Source organism: Myripristis murdjan, chromosome 5 (genome assembly GCF_902150065.1).
Source record: "Myripristis murdjan chromosome 5, fMyrMur1.1, whole genome shotgun sequence".
In the NCBI taxonomy this organism is placed as follows: Eukaryota; Metazoa; Chordata; class Actinopteri; order Holocentriformes; family Holocentridae; genus Myripristis; species Myripristis murdjan.
In genome coordinates this window covers 28,649,977-28,664,778 of record NC_043984.1, presented here as the reverse complement: position 1 = coordinate 28,664,778, position 14,802 = coordinate 28,649,977, and the positions used below count along the sequence as shown (strand labels likewise).

The following is a 14,802-nucleotide window of genomic DNA, read 5'->3' as shown; positions in this document are numbered from 1 at the left end:
TCGCCAGTGTCAGCAGATATAAGCTCTGTGCAAACTTTATCAGAAACACTAAATGGGGATCTGCGCTTTTTTATGCAACAACACAAAAATCCAACTCTGTTCGGCGTCTGTGGTCAGGTGATCAGCTCTCAGCCTACCAAGAGCGAAAGACGGAAGTGTGAGCAGAGAATTGAACTGCTGCAAGTGACTGTGTGTGTCCTTTGAGCTTGTTTTGCACAGTTGGAGTGGACAGATGATGTTGCGCGCTGTACTCCTCTTGCTCGGCCTGACAGGATCATGCAGGGCAAATTTTGCGCCTCCTGTAGTCAACATCAGCCTGGATGAAGCCCCAGACGTGCGATGGGCACCTCTGTTGAAAGTTTTTGACATCGACTACTTGAAAAAAGCTGCTGCAGACGTGATTGAGTAAGTTGCACACATCCAGGCTCCGTAACACGGGGTCACTATTGATTGCAGTAAACAGTGACTGAAGTACTGGACTTATAAATGGAAGCTGTCGATTTTAACATTTTATTTATTGGAAAACACACTATTTCCATGTAATATTACCACGTTCATTAGAAAATTCCTTGCTCACCACGCAAATTTCAGAAAAATTATATAAAAGATAGCCAATGATTCATGCATGTAGAAATTACAGTTTGTCAGGATAGAGAAATAAACAAATGTAGTGCCACCAAATGCAGGCTCACAGAGTATCTTATGTAACATTTGTAATACTCATGTAATAGCTCAATGTAAATGAATAGATATAGATATATAGATACCGTACACACACATAAATCTGGTATTACATATAATGTATAATAGGAATTTAAAGGTTTATGTAAATGTAGAATACGTGGGGAAACTGTTTTTCAAATAAAAGGCTGTTAAGCTGTTTTATTTTATTTGACTTCACGGGCTTTTTTTCTCTTTTGCAGCACCACAGTTCCTAAATGGGTGCATCATGCTCTTGCTCCCGTTGTGGCTGCTATGGAAAAGTACATTCCCCAGCCTTACGCCGGAGAAATCCGCGGCATGGCCTCACACTTTGGAGCAAGCCTGGCTGATGTCATCATTCTCAACTTTGCCTATGAAATATCTGCGTACGTATGATTTTATAACCTCTGCCTTACAATGGCCATTTTCTCGGCACTTTCACAATAGAGGCACTTGTGTAGTGTTGTGCAGAAACATCCTATGTATTAAAAGTATGCAAGAATACTTCTGGTGGGGGGAAAAAAATGCCTTCTCATGGGACTCACTTTATGTTTTCCCAGGTTTTGCACTAGCATTGTAGCCCAGGACACAAATGGACATGTGTATCATGGCAGGAACCTTGATTACCCACATGATGTTCTGAGGAATCTGACTGTCAACATAAACTTCCTTAAGAATGGAGAGGTTTGTATTAAAATGATATAATAATCAGTAGGCTCATACCATGTTTATAACAACCTTAAAAGTGTGGGATAAAAACTGAATAGCTGTGAAGATATTGTGCAAACTGAAAGTGTAACCATCACGATTTCCAAAATAATACTGTATGTGAAATCGTTTTTAGTCAGTAGGCTTCAACTTTATCAGTAAGTGCAAAATAAACATCCCTGCATGATGGTGTGGTGTAAGCGGTGGTCTGAGGAAGTTGCTGTTGCTGAACACTCCTAGGTGATGTACAGTGGAACTTCTTTTGCCGGCTACGTTGGCCTGTGGACGGGACAGAGTCCAAACAAATTCACTATTTCTGGGGACCAGCGAGGTGAGACCACACTTCACCCGATCAGTCACTTTTGTCCAGAAAGGGCTGCTGAGGTCAGATTAATTAATTATTAATTAATTATTTCTCTGTGCACACTCTCCTGGTTACTTGTTTGTGTGTGATGATCAGGTGACGAGCACTGGTGGGAGTGGTGGAAGAACGCGGTTTCTGCTTTCCTGTTGAAGAGATCCCCCGTCAGCTGGCTCGTGAGGGAAGTAAGTGTGGCGCAAGGAAATGAGCGTGACATGTAAATGTGTATGGAACTGAAACACTGATGTTTAGTTTCTCAACTGCACAGACCTTGGAGGGAGCAGAGGACTTTCAGGATGCAGTGATTAGGCTTTCCAAGATCCCCATTATCACAGGGGTTTATTACATTGTGGGTGGGATATGGGCCAGGGAAGGAGCTGTGATAACCAGAGACCGAAAAGGCCCTGTTGACATCTGGATCCTGGATTCTCTGAGTGGAGGGTAGGAAAAACAAAGGATTATTATCATTATTATTTTTTCCAGAATATGGAAAACCGCTGAACCACCATGACATGGCACAACTGAAACTTAAAGGTGTCTGTTTCCACTTTTAGATGGTACAGGGTGGAGACGAACTATGACCACTGGCTTCCTCCCCCAGCCAAAGATCATCGGAGGTGTGTGACTCATCTCACATGATCAGTTGCAGCAGGAAAATGAATGATGCTATTATTAAATCATGCTATTATTATTATAATCGTATTACTATTATTTCACTGCTCTGATGCTTTTATCTCTTAGAGATGCAGCCAGCAAAGCACTAAATGCCACGGGGCAAGATCACATCAACATGGATACCCTTTATAAGGCAAGTGGACTTTTCCAAGGAGCAAAACTACACTTGGTGTTTGAAATGTGAGAAAAATTGAGGATTTAGAAGTTAAACTTTGAATACATAAAATTTTAATATGTGAAATCTGGTGTTTTCCCACAGGTTTTGTCAACGTATCCAGTGTGCAACCGGTAAGGAGGAAGTTGTTTATCATGACTTCATATCTGCATGTTAGTGAATCACATGACTTTTCACCCTGCTGAGCTGGTGCCCTTGTGTGCACAGTGTGGTCTTTTTTCCGTCAGTTTAGCTGACGGGAAATCGTGCACATTTGTATATACATTTGCACATGTAATTACATGTAATTTCCAAAAACCACAGATGTCACATTTTGACTGTATGAGATTACAGATGCGTAGCCTACATTATATATGTACATTATGAAAGAATCTGCTCAGTTATATGCATGACTTACAGTAGGTTCCTAACTGTAATAGTTTTTTGTTGGTATTTTTTTTTATCAGATTATAGTGATCAGGTTGTTTATCAGTGTATAATATTATTGTACTCAACACCAGCATGTAGCACTGCCTGATCTCTTGTTTGTTGTTTCCTAGAAATACTGTTTACACTGCAGTAATGAGTGCCGCAACCCCTGAGAAGTATACTGCAGTGGTCAGAACGCAGGTAATAAACCCCATACTTTCTTACTTAACTGCGTACTTATTTATTTCTTGACATCTTTTGTGTCATAATAATGTGGTCTTAGAATGAAAGGTGTTGAATCATCATCCCTTACAGAAGCCATGACATCATTTATCTTTGTGCCTGTGTTTCAGGGCTGCCAAAAGCCTGAATGAATCTACGGTTGGACTGTTTGCTACTGACAGGAATCAGGCAGTAAAGTTCACTTTTTTTTTTCTACAAAGCACTCATGTGTATCTGACCTTCACGGCAGGATTATATGCAAATCATACAATCAGTGTGATTGTAAGTGAACTGGACTAATTTTTTAGTGTGACACACTGTTCTCCTGCTTCGAATAAAGCTGCTGACCTCTTATGATAGTTTTTGTTAAATTTTGTGATTATTATCAGTATGTGTGGGATAATAAAGTTTTGATTCATCTGTTAATTTGCTGTCATATAGAGCCAGTTTGACTTAAGCATGTGTTCACACAGTTCCTGCTTCAGGAAATACAAGAAAAAAGGATGAATCAGGAACGTACCCTTTATAACAGAAAATAAATACTTGTCTTTTAAGGTGTGATCCTGACCAAACCAGTTGAGCAAAAGTAGGTTGGTCATGCTGAACAGTTGAAGGGCAGAGAGAGTTACAGATTGCTGCAGAATAGTGAGGCACAAGGCCAGGTAATGCACTATGCTACAACTTAAAAATCAGTGCATGCTACATTTACAAGGAACCAAACAGAGAGAATCACGACAGCATGAGAGTAGAGGAAAGATTGTTCATGAAAAATAGCACATTAACTTTCCCTGTTTTTTAGAGGACTAAGGCATAGATTGACAAGTTTTGCAAAAGTTAAACATCACCAGGCAACACTGCTCAGCCCAGCAGTCTTCTGCTTGACAGCATTGCAGCTGTAAAAGAGGAAATACTTCATCCTGAAGATATTTGAATGTGAAGATGTTATTTTGTACATTGCCTTGGTATGAGGAAGAGTGGGCAGAATGCTGAGATTGTTGAATATGAATTAGAAGTCTAAATAGGGCACTAATATGAGCATTTAAACATGCATGCTTTGGGGGAAATGATTTCCACCATTTAACTTCTAAATTAGTGATTTTTTTGTTAATTCATTGCTTTGTAAAGTTGTGTATCATTCACATATGAGTGGAAGGGAATGCGATACTGATAACTTGCTTAGTGGGTGAACAGAGTGAGAATAAGAGGACCTAAAACTTGAGCGCTGAGGGCCACCGCAGGCAGACATGAAACCATAACAACTGTTTGTCAGGAGTAGATGAAACCAGCTGAGCGCATAGCTGTGGATTCAGTTATGAAACAGATTATTTCTAGATTGTTTCTACATGACATAATGTATATTGTGCAGAAAATCAAAAATAAAAAGCTATTCCCTGTTTTGCTGGGATGTACAGTAATAACTGGGTATTTCCAAACATTCTCATGTTCCTCATAATGACATGAATGATGATGAGTAGTAATTCAGTCCTTATGTACATTTATGTTAGATGCTCATGCAATATGCAGTTTGTGATTGCAACAGCAATTCATGTTTGCACCAGAACTGCAATCCTATCCATCATTATTAAATAAAACATGAAATAAAATCACTTTTTTTTCCTGGACAAAAGAAAAAGTCATAAAAAATAAATTACTTTGTTTATATTTTATTTTTTCTCTCTCATATACACATGGGTGTAATGTTCAATAACATTTTGTGGTTTATGGTGGCTCGTGATTTCGGTTTTTGGTCATTCACCCAGATCATGGCGTGAATGCCTGCATCTTCATAGGCCAAAGTAGCATTTTTTATTTTTATTTTTGTAAAAATGAAATGGGAACTTTGTTCCAGTAAGTAACTGCCCTCTAGAGTGCCAAAAATGAGAGGAAGTGCCTCATTGTTTGCCCTTCACATGGGGAAAAAGATCAAATGTCCTCTAGGGTGCCCCTTCATGCAATAAATAAATAAATAATAGTAATAAATTATAATAAATGAGGTGCTCCTCTAGTGGAGAAGTGCCCCTCCAGTGGCTGTAAAGGCTGTCCCTACATGTGTGAGGATGTGGGAGGTTTCTTCATGGATGAGCCTCCAGTGGAGAAAATATGATGTGCTGCTGCAGGACAGGAGCCTTCACAATGGGACAAATAGGATGTTCCCCCAGTGCCTCTCTGATGAAGAAAACTCAGAAGGTGTCCTCTAAGATGCCCTTCCAAGTGAGAAAACACCATGAAGTGCCCTTCCAATCGAGAGAAGAAAATACTAGTGGGAAAAAAAAAAAAAACAGATGCAGTGCTCAATGGTCTCCCATTCAAGGTGGCCCACAAGTATTTGCTGTATGTTTTTGCAAAAAGCCAGTAAGTTAGGGCTAATATCTTGCCAGCATTTTGATGTAATTTCTAATGTAATCTGCACTGTCCCTGTTTTATTTTTTAAAGTAGGCTGGCATCCTGCTGCAGTGTGGGACCTGGGAGGGAGCCAACACACCACGTTGTCTTTAAGTTGTAAAGTTTTGCCAATTACAAATCACCAAAGACAAATATATGTACATGGCAAGTGCTTTTAGAAATAGATCTTTCACATTTTTAGCCAAGATACCCTGATAGTTAAAGAGCTAGCCAACTTAACAGATACTTTCCTTAGCTGATTGTATGCAAACGTCAATTTGGAAATCAAGCAGAAATGTAAAAATCCTTCCCTAAGCTAATTATTTTAGTGTAATTTCCACAAAAAGCCTATAGGACTTTGGTGTGAATTGTTTTTTCTCTCAATATAAGAGTGAGTTTAGTAATGAGCTCCCCTGTGGTTACACAATGTCAAGGAGAGAGAGAGAGAGAGAGAGAGAGAGAGAGAGAGAGAGAGAGAGAGAGAGAGAGAGAGAGAGGGAGAGAGAGAGAGAGAGAGAGAACTAAAACAGTTTCAAAAGAAGCTGAAAATGCAGGACTGGAGAGTCCTGCTCTAAGGCTGGAGAGACAGATAAAGGATATATGGCTGGAAGTCTTCCCATTGTACTGGCTTGTCTTGCAGAGGCTTAGTTTAGATTTTCACTGGGAGTCTGGTGCATAGGCTATGTATCAACACCATAGTCTAGAGTTCTCATTAAGAGGTCCCTGAAACATTTAAAAGCATTGCCCAATTTTTATATTTTGGGTTTATGACTGGAATTTGGAAAAAAACAAAAAACAAAACTGAATTATCCTTTTAAATTGAAGAACAATAGCTATATCTTGTTTGCGTGATGTTGTGGTGGGTTAATTCCATTCAAGGCAAGAGGGCTGCTGCTAATGCTGTGTTCTTTTGTAATACAGTTATAACACAACATTATGTAGAAATATACATACATAAATATATACACATTATCCCCTTCCTCTGCCCTGTCTTTCCTGTCTCTCTCCACCGTGCCTGTCCATTAGATCAGAAAAAGCAGAAAATATGGCCAATGTGATAAGCTTACACATTTCAGATGTTTATTACAGGAGTTGGGTCAGGTGTTTCAGGTGTTGGGTGCCAAGCTGTGAATCATCTCAGTTTACTCTGCTGTACAAACCAGGCCTCAGCTCCACCATGCAGCCACATGACAGACTCAACTAACCAGTCAGTCAACTTTTAGCCTTTATGATTGTCCTTAGCGATAAAGCTCTTTAATTAACTCGTCTTCTGTGCCTGCAGTCACCCTGTCTGACTCCTGCATCTGTCTCACTCCTGTGACCTGAAATTAGTAAATTCCTTTTCTTGCACCAGTTCCCTGCCTCAGTCTTCTGCATCTTGCATCTTGTCTTGCAAATCCAGTATTCTCATTTACAATCAAGGCGATTTGGTCTATACCAGTGGGTAGGCACCCAGCTGAAAGGCTGCAGGTTGTCATTCCAAACAAAAACTGCACCAGATGATTTCACTGATTAGTCCCTCTTCTCTGCTTGAAGGTGAGGTAATCAGTGAAATCAGCTGGTGGATGTTTTGGTTGGAATGAAAACCTGCAGCCTCTCAGCTCACTATAGCACATGGTTGCCTACACCTGGTCTACACCGATACACATCCATGATCTATATAGTCTATACAGGTTGTGACTCTGTCCATGGTGCTGAGCTGTAATTACATACTTATATAATAATATTGCAACACTGCATATTGACCCTCAATACTCCACCCATACAATTACATATCACAAGAAAAGTTAGATTTGAAGACTTGGACCTTTTCTGAAGACATAACAAGACCTCCAAAAGTTTTAATTAAAACCCCCTGCATTTGACCAGTGATACACTCTTGGCTCATTCATATAGGATCTCAGTTAACATGTATGTATTTAGGCCTAAGGTAAAATAAAATAATAAATACACACAAGTATGTTGTTCATCATGACACATCTTTATGAAAACATGGCAGCATCATAATATACATAATAATAATAATAATAATAATAAAGTTTTCCTAGGTGAAGAGGTGTTAGTCAGATACCTTTTTGTGACAACTGGTTCTTATCAGGCCAGCAGTAAGCAATGCGCAACTAATAGCTAATTAGTGGCAAGGCTACTTATACAACGCACTTGTATAAATGTACTTCTATAATTTATGAATATCTCATGCAGTCATAACTTAAGTCTGGGTTATAATACAGGCTGTAATTACTGTGCAATGTGTCACCAGTCAGGTTCAGGTTCTTGTAAAGGAGTATCGTGTTGCCGGAAGCAAGGTCATGTTGTTGCCATTAGATCACATGACATGACAGCGCAGCTACTTCCTGTGTAGACTACTAGCTAGGAGTAGACAGCGGCAGCGACTGATTCTCCAGCGACTGCGACTACTGTGTCATCCAAGATGCTGGCCCTCATCAACAGGCTTTTGGACTGGTTCCGGTCTCTTTTCTGGAAGGAGGAGATGGAGCTTACATTAGTTGGACTTCAGTACTCCGGGAAGACCACATTCGTCAATGTGATTGCAGTGAGTAGCAAACAAGCACAGTCAGTGCGGGTCCGGGCTATTACCTGGAACGGAGAGTGGACGAAGGCTCCTTTTTAGCATGCAACAGATACATTTAATGGTCACAGTATAGTCACAATATTACCGAGTTGCTCTTAGCATTAATTTGGGGGCTTTACTTTGTGGCTGGATGCATTTAGTGCCTCAAAATGTCAAGATGAAGCATGATAGTGATTTACTGAATTTTTTTTTTTTTTTTTTTTTTTTTTTGGGCTAAGCTAGCTTATTAACACATCGAAGTTCGGGTATTTCTGTGCGCGTACTTGTGCAATCGGTCACGTAAGCTGGCCTGCAGCCAAAGCTTCGAAATAGCTGCCGGTATTTCAACATCACTGCTAAGTTGACAACACTGGCCACCATTTAATTTTGTAAACAACCCTCTTGCCTACGTCATCAGGGGTGCAATGAAGCTGACAGGGCCTGGAGCCATCATGGCCACTGCCTGCCGCCCAAGGATGATTTGGCTGGAAGGAGAAATGTGTAACCTGTGTCTCACTTAATGCATGGAGTTTATTAGTCACCCTGACTTGTCAATGTTTCATCCTAATATAAATGTTCCAGCTATGATCAGGCGTTTTAGCCCAGATTTTATTGTCATACACAGTAGGTCAGTATTTTTTGTGAGCTCTTGCCAGATTTCATGATCATCACAAGTCAAAATCACCTGCTCCTCCTTGGGAGGCTTGGCTGCTGTCATGCCTGGTTAGCTTAGCTTAGTTTTCCCAGCAGTGGCAGTGGTAGAGATCTTGCTGCAGTTGCTGGAAAGGGATAGGCCACACTGTAGCCTTGAGATGTTGCAGTCCTGCAACTTGAAGGCCACAATGCTTTGGACTCCCCCTTCCTTGGGTTCATCACGAGAATACTCCATTCTTTTCCACTTAGTTGTAACCCGGTCAGGTGATCAGTAATGAGGTTTGGACAAAGCTGGCCTCTTTTTCACCCAGTCATTGGGAGGCTGTTAGGATGGGCACAGGCTCAACTGTAGGAGCTGCACAATCAAGGCTATGTGTTAGGCATATTTGGAAGATTTTCTAATGTTTTTTGTGTCTCTTAGCCTCTCAAGGGGTTTAAGACTGTTTTTCAGGGAAGTGGTTCAGATGTTTGGGCTGGCACGGGAGCAGGATGACTCCACCTTTAGCCTATGTGGTAATTTAATTCCTGCTACTGAACTGAAATAGACAAAATAATTATTTGAAGATTGGAATAGCGGGGTACAAAGCATGAGATTGATCAAGAAAGGCTGATTAAGGATAAACCTATGCTAATGCATGGAAAGGCATCATCTTGTATGATTCATCCAAAGATGCTTTCTCTCATCATTGAGTCATGGTACAATGAAATCACTGATGACTGTTCCGTCCCTGTGCTTAGAAATGATCTCTATTGAAATATGCTTTTCATGCTTCACTCAGTCACACTCAATCAAAATGATCAACATCATGTTCAGTAAATGGACAGTAAATATTGATTTGGTGACATCGATAATGGCAGCACACATGGTAAAGGTTAAAGCCAACCTAACAAGACAGAAGCCTCACTTACATGTATGTCAGTTCATATCTGATGTAGTAATCAGTGGCTGTGTGTTTTTTATAGCATGTCATGCTGTAACAATTAATGGACCCTCTTTTCTCTTACAGTCAGGCCAGTTCAGCGAAGACATGATCCCCACAGTCGGTTTCAACATGCGAAAGGTTACAAAAGGCAACGTGACGATAAAGGTAGGCTACATTTGCCAGCTTTTATCTGGATATTTTAGCTTTTCAAATTTGGTATCAATTTCACTCTGGGCAAAGGCCAGCCCAGAGCTTTGTGTCCTGCCCTCTCTATCAGTGATGGTGCAATGATTTGTTGTATTAATGAAACAAAGGTTAGAATAGCTTTTCTGTTGCTTATCTGTGTAATTGTATTTTTTTCACTCATTTATTTATTTATTTGGTTGATTCTGTGGTGTCTCGACACAGATATGGGACATAGGTGGACAGCCTCGCTTCAGAAGCATGTGGGAGCGCTACTGTCGAGGAGTCAATGCTATTGTGTAAGTTTGAATGTCTTTTCCAAAACCTGGAACAGGCACATTTTGAAAAATTGTGTTTTCATGACTGGATCACACAGTAAACATGCAGTACATCCCAAAAGTTGTGGAAATGTTTTCAGTCTGTGCCGCCATGGCTTGACCGCTGGTGGATCCTCATACCTTTTAAAAGAGTAGTCACCCAAATAATACATCCCAGGATTACGAGCCAAAGTGAAAGTTGTAATAAAGCAATCAATGTATGCCAGCGCTGCCAAAGCCTAAGTGGTGTTTCTTTCCTTTGCAGTTACATGGTGGACGCAGCAGACCGAGAGAAGATAGAAGCTTCCAGAAATGAACTCCATAACCTTTTAGATAAACCGCAGCTACAAGGAATACCCGTAAGGGGCCACTGTCTGGCACTTGAATTCATGAGACGCAAAGATTGTGAAGTTGGAGTCTGACCTTGGTTAATGACATTGATTTATGAGGGTCCAGAGACTCCGGTCACAAGCTCCTATTAGCCTCATAATTAGTTATCACTGCATCTAATGGGGTTGTAGTGATTCAGGCTGTATGGCATTACAGTAAGTGGTCATTTGAACCTAAGCCAGGATTTTTAATTAGTTTTCAATATCCAAGCTGACAGGCTAATTGACAAGACAGTGTTTGACATGCTGACTTGAGAGGCTTCCAGCAGCTGTGACTCAACACCACATGCAGGTTGTCTGTTTTGTCCGCAGCAGGAAGGATTGTGTGATGAGTGAAGCACAAAGTTGACAGAAATCCTATAAAATGTCTGATCTCGTTGTGCGATAATGCTGATGCATTGCTACACCATAGAAAACATTTGCTGTGGTTTTTTCCCTTCTTACAGAGAAAGCTAGGGGGAATTGGGCATGCAGATTTTATTCACAGATTGCCATCAGTTGTGATATTCTATATTGATCTTCTTCCTCTGTTCTCCTTGTCATTTTTCAGGTTCTAGTTCTGGGCAACAAAAGAGACCTACCCAATGCACTTGATGAGAAGCAGCTTATTGAAAAAATGTGAGCCATGCAGAATCTGTTTGTTGCATTGTGGTCAGAATCTAATATATTCAAAACCTCACATCTGATTTGTGTTAGTGGTTTATTTATTAAGTAAGGCATACGCCATAATTATTACAAGCCAAAGATAAATCACTTTTGAGGAGTGTCATGTCATTCCTCCCAGTGCGAATGCAAATGTTAAATTTGGGCAAATTATCAGGAGTTACAGTCTAGCTGCTTTTGAGTTTCTCAAACTGAAGCTGGAGATATAAAAATAATACTCTCCCAGTGTTGTGTGTCTTTCAGTTTTGGTTCAGGGTTCTTGGTTGTAATTGGAGATTATGCTTCTGCTTTCTTATCATAATCCTTTTCTAGGAACCTGTCAGCCATTCAGGACCGAGAGATCTGCTGCTACTCTGTCTCCTGCAAAGAGAAAGACAACATAGGTAAGGATAAGATCAAATTTAATGCCGAAATATGTAATGTTGTTTGCTTAATATGTTATAATTTCCATGTGTATGGTGCAGCGTGGTAAAACTGCAAACCAGACACGTTTGTGGTTGTGGCCGGAGACTCTCTTCATAGTCATCTAATGAGAAATGTCGAAAGTATTGTCTTTTTGGACCGCACCTGTCCTGGATAACCTTGCCAGGAAAGTCTGTTGAAAACAAAGCCATTTCTGTGTAAACCAGATTAAGCAACCACAGATGCTCCAGTTGCAATCTCAGTCACGCGCAGATACATATGGATGTAGCCAGCTGTACAGAGAAAATGATCTTTGGACAAGCTGCGTGGAATACACGGTGCTAGTTACTGTGAACATGCTGTCATAACATATTGACATTATCCTATGCTCTTTTACATGCAAATTTCAACACCTCAGTCAATAATATATTCAACATTCATGTCACCTAGTTAGTTGATGACATTGTCAGTCTGCTAGACCTTTGTTGTCATGAGGCAACAGCGTGTGGAATGCTATAAATGTTAGTTTTAAATGATGCAACATCACACCTTTGTGGTAACAACCTTTTTTTGTTGTTATATATCAGTGCCAGCACTTTGAGATTTGCCGATGACTTTTTTTTTTTGCTTGTCTCCTCGCTTGCAGATATCACACTGCAGTGGCTGATCCAGCATTCAAAATCGCGAAGAAGCTGAAGGTGACGCCCCCCTAGTCCCAGCTCTGGCCTCAGCCCCTAATGGTCATGGGTCCTTTACAGTCATCCCTTCCACTGCCTCTGTGAAGTAATCCAGCTCTCTCCGCTCACCACCACCACCTGCATCACCCAGTACACTACCATAGATGTGTAGTCCCTGTACAGCACTACCACCACCCCAACTATCTGGAGTCTTGAAAAGTTGTCTCAGTACTGTGCTAGAAAGTGGATTGTCCATACCCATCATGCCTTATTGCCTGTCGTTGCGGAAATGCTCTGTTTGTGTTCGTCATGGAGGGTTTTTTTTTTTTTTTTGGAGGGGGGGTTGTTTTTTTTTTTTTTGTTTGCTTCAAGTGGTTTTCATTCCCCTTGACACAGGAATCGAAGGACATTGCAGTCTACAGTTACTTTGGCTACATTTCGGGTGGACCTCCTATAATCCCGTCATCCAAGATCCGTTCTATTGCCTGTTAGCATCTGGTGTTCATGTGACATCGTGTGATTGTAGTTTTTAACAGTTACTTGCCAAACGATGATGGTTGCTTGCGCGAATGCCTTCAAATTCTTGATAAACTCTTAGCAATGTAGCCTGCACTTTATTTGCTGGCAAATGAAATATCCATTTTATGAAGTGACTTAAATTAAAGAGTTTACAGATTAAAAAAAAAAAGATACACAGAAAGTAAGACTGTGTGAGTGGTTGTTTCTAAGCTAAATCCTAAAACAGGTCAGCAGAGTTTTAAGTGCCTTCTGCTACACGGAGTGATCCAAACAGACAGTTATTGCCCAATGTAACTTCTAACCCACTATTACAAAACACTTGGCCCTGGCACAGCTTTAATCCCTTGATTACACTTGCAATATCTCTTGACAATCTCATTTTATTCCATGTAATCACATGAATACACCTAGAGAAGGCGCTACTGTCAAAATGATGGAAAACGAGGACGGAGAAATGGACAGTTGGGATGCACTGAAATGAGAAACTGTTACATTTACTGAGTTATTGGGGATTTTGAATGCTATTTCACCATAGCCTGGCACCATTTTATGTAGCTTAAAATGTGGGCGGGTGTTTGCTTGCAGTTCTCAGGTCCTTATAGGATTTTTTTTTTTTTTTTTTGATTGTGTAAACACAGCACGGGCTTGCCCAAATATCAGTTTTACTATTCCTGTCATGTTCAGTTTGGGTAACAGAACGCCAGTGTTAGTCGTGATGAAGGTTACGGCACAGATTACAGTCCATCGATTCAAAACCATCAGATGCTTGATGTCATCAATGCCTTGTCACCTCTTGCGCCCTTGCCTGAATCATGATGTCTTACGTAAAGCCTTACAGTACCAGTCCAAGGACGACGCTGTGTCCTCTCACAGTGACATGCCGATTGATGCCATTTCCGTTCTTTTCAGCGAGAAGACAATGATTTTCACAGGTTTGGCTACTGTTCTCAGATTGACACTTTGCAATAGCTTAAATAATGTATATTAATCTGCCCCTTGCTTGTTCAGCGCACCTCAATCAATCAGTTGAAGTTTGTCCAATGTGTGTGTTGTGATTTGGGGGGTTGGAATGGATATCACTGTTGCTATGTAGGCCGACACGGCTTAGACTTATGCATCTCACCTTTTTGTCTCGTCTAAGAATCCCTCATGGTCTCTGTTCTTTCACGTCTCTTTGTGTCTATTGGTGATCGTTGTATCCCTGATTGTTGATTGTTGGGACCACAGCAGCAGTGAGGGGCTGTAAAATTGGGTGACTGTGTGGGTAATTGGGTAAAGCTTTGTTACCTGTGTAATAATATAGCTTATTTGCAATTTGTATGTGCATGTGCTAAACTTATTCACATTCAATTGCAGACTTTGTAAATAAGAAGTTAGCATTTTTATTCAAACAAATGCTCTTGTAGATGTCATGCATTCTTCCCCTGTGATTGCTAATAAATTTGTTTTTATTTTTAAGGATTTCAAATTTGGAATCAGTGTTCATTGGAGGTTGTCGGTTCATTTGTACCCACTAGGTGGAGGCAAAGGACTGTGAAGCGATCACGGCGGAGCAGAGGAGCTTTGATCTCTGTACAAACTGGAGTTGAAAGTTTGACCTGAAGTTTTCCCTCAGCGTATAACATCAGAAACCCATTCTCCAGCTTCCATATAGATGGATATTTTGTAGGGCAGGGTGTCTGTGCAAGTCTGGAAAAGTCTTTTAATCTGGAATGCCCATACATTATGTGGTGATGGATGGTAGAAGTCAAACATCAGTGTTTCCAGTTGACTGAATTCCATTAATCCTCTCTTTTTTTTTATTGTCAGGAGTGTAGTGACTAATTCCAGCTCAGTTATCGTCATTATCGCGCATTATCACGCAGGTGTC

The 14,802-nt window shown here is 40.6% G+C and overlaps 2 protein-coding genes across 2 annotated transcripts; both read left to right on the top strand.

Annotated features, from left to right (window-relative positions):
- Positions 1–3,608, top strand: LOC115358778 (N-acylethanolamine-hydrolyzing acid amidase). The gene is made up of 11 exons (XM_030050788.1): positions 1–405; positions 924–1,088; positions 1,263–1,386; positions 1,651–1,741; positions 1,871–1,956; positions 2,040–2,212; positions 2,326–2,388; positions 2,513–2,579; positions 2,706–2,734; positions 3,161–3,230; positions 3,383–3,608. The coding sequence occupies exons 1-11, from the start codon at positions 233–235 to the stop codon at positions 3,401–3,403; spliced, it is 1,062 nt and encodes a 353-aa protein (XP_029906648.1). The 5' UTR covers positions 1–232; the 3' UTR covers positions 3,404–3,608.
- A 4,389-nt stretch (positions 3,609–7,997) lies between these two features.
- On the top strand, positions 7,998–14,393 carry arl8bb (ADP-ribosylation factor-like 8Bb). The gene is made up of 7 exons (XM_030052188.1): positions 7,998–8,187; positions 9,867–9,947; positions 10,191–10,264; positions 10,548–10,641; positions 11,222–11,289; positions 11,647–11,717; positions 12,383–14,393. The coding sequence occupies exons 1-7, from the start codon at positions 8,065–8,067 to the stop codon at positions 12,430–12,432; spliced, it is 561 nt and encodes a 186-aa protein (XP_029908048.1). The 5' UTR covers positions 7,998–8,064; the 3' UTR covers positions 12,433–14,393.
- The last annotated feature ends 409 nt before the right edge of the window (positions 14,394–14,802 follow it).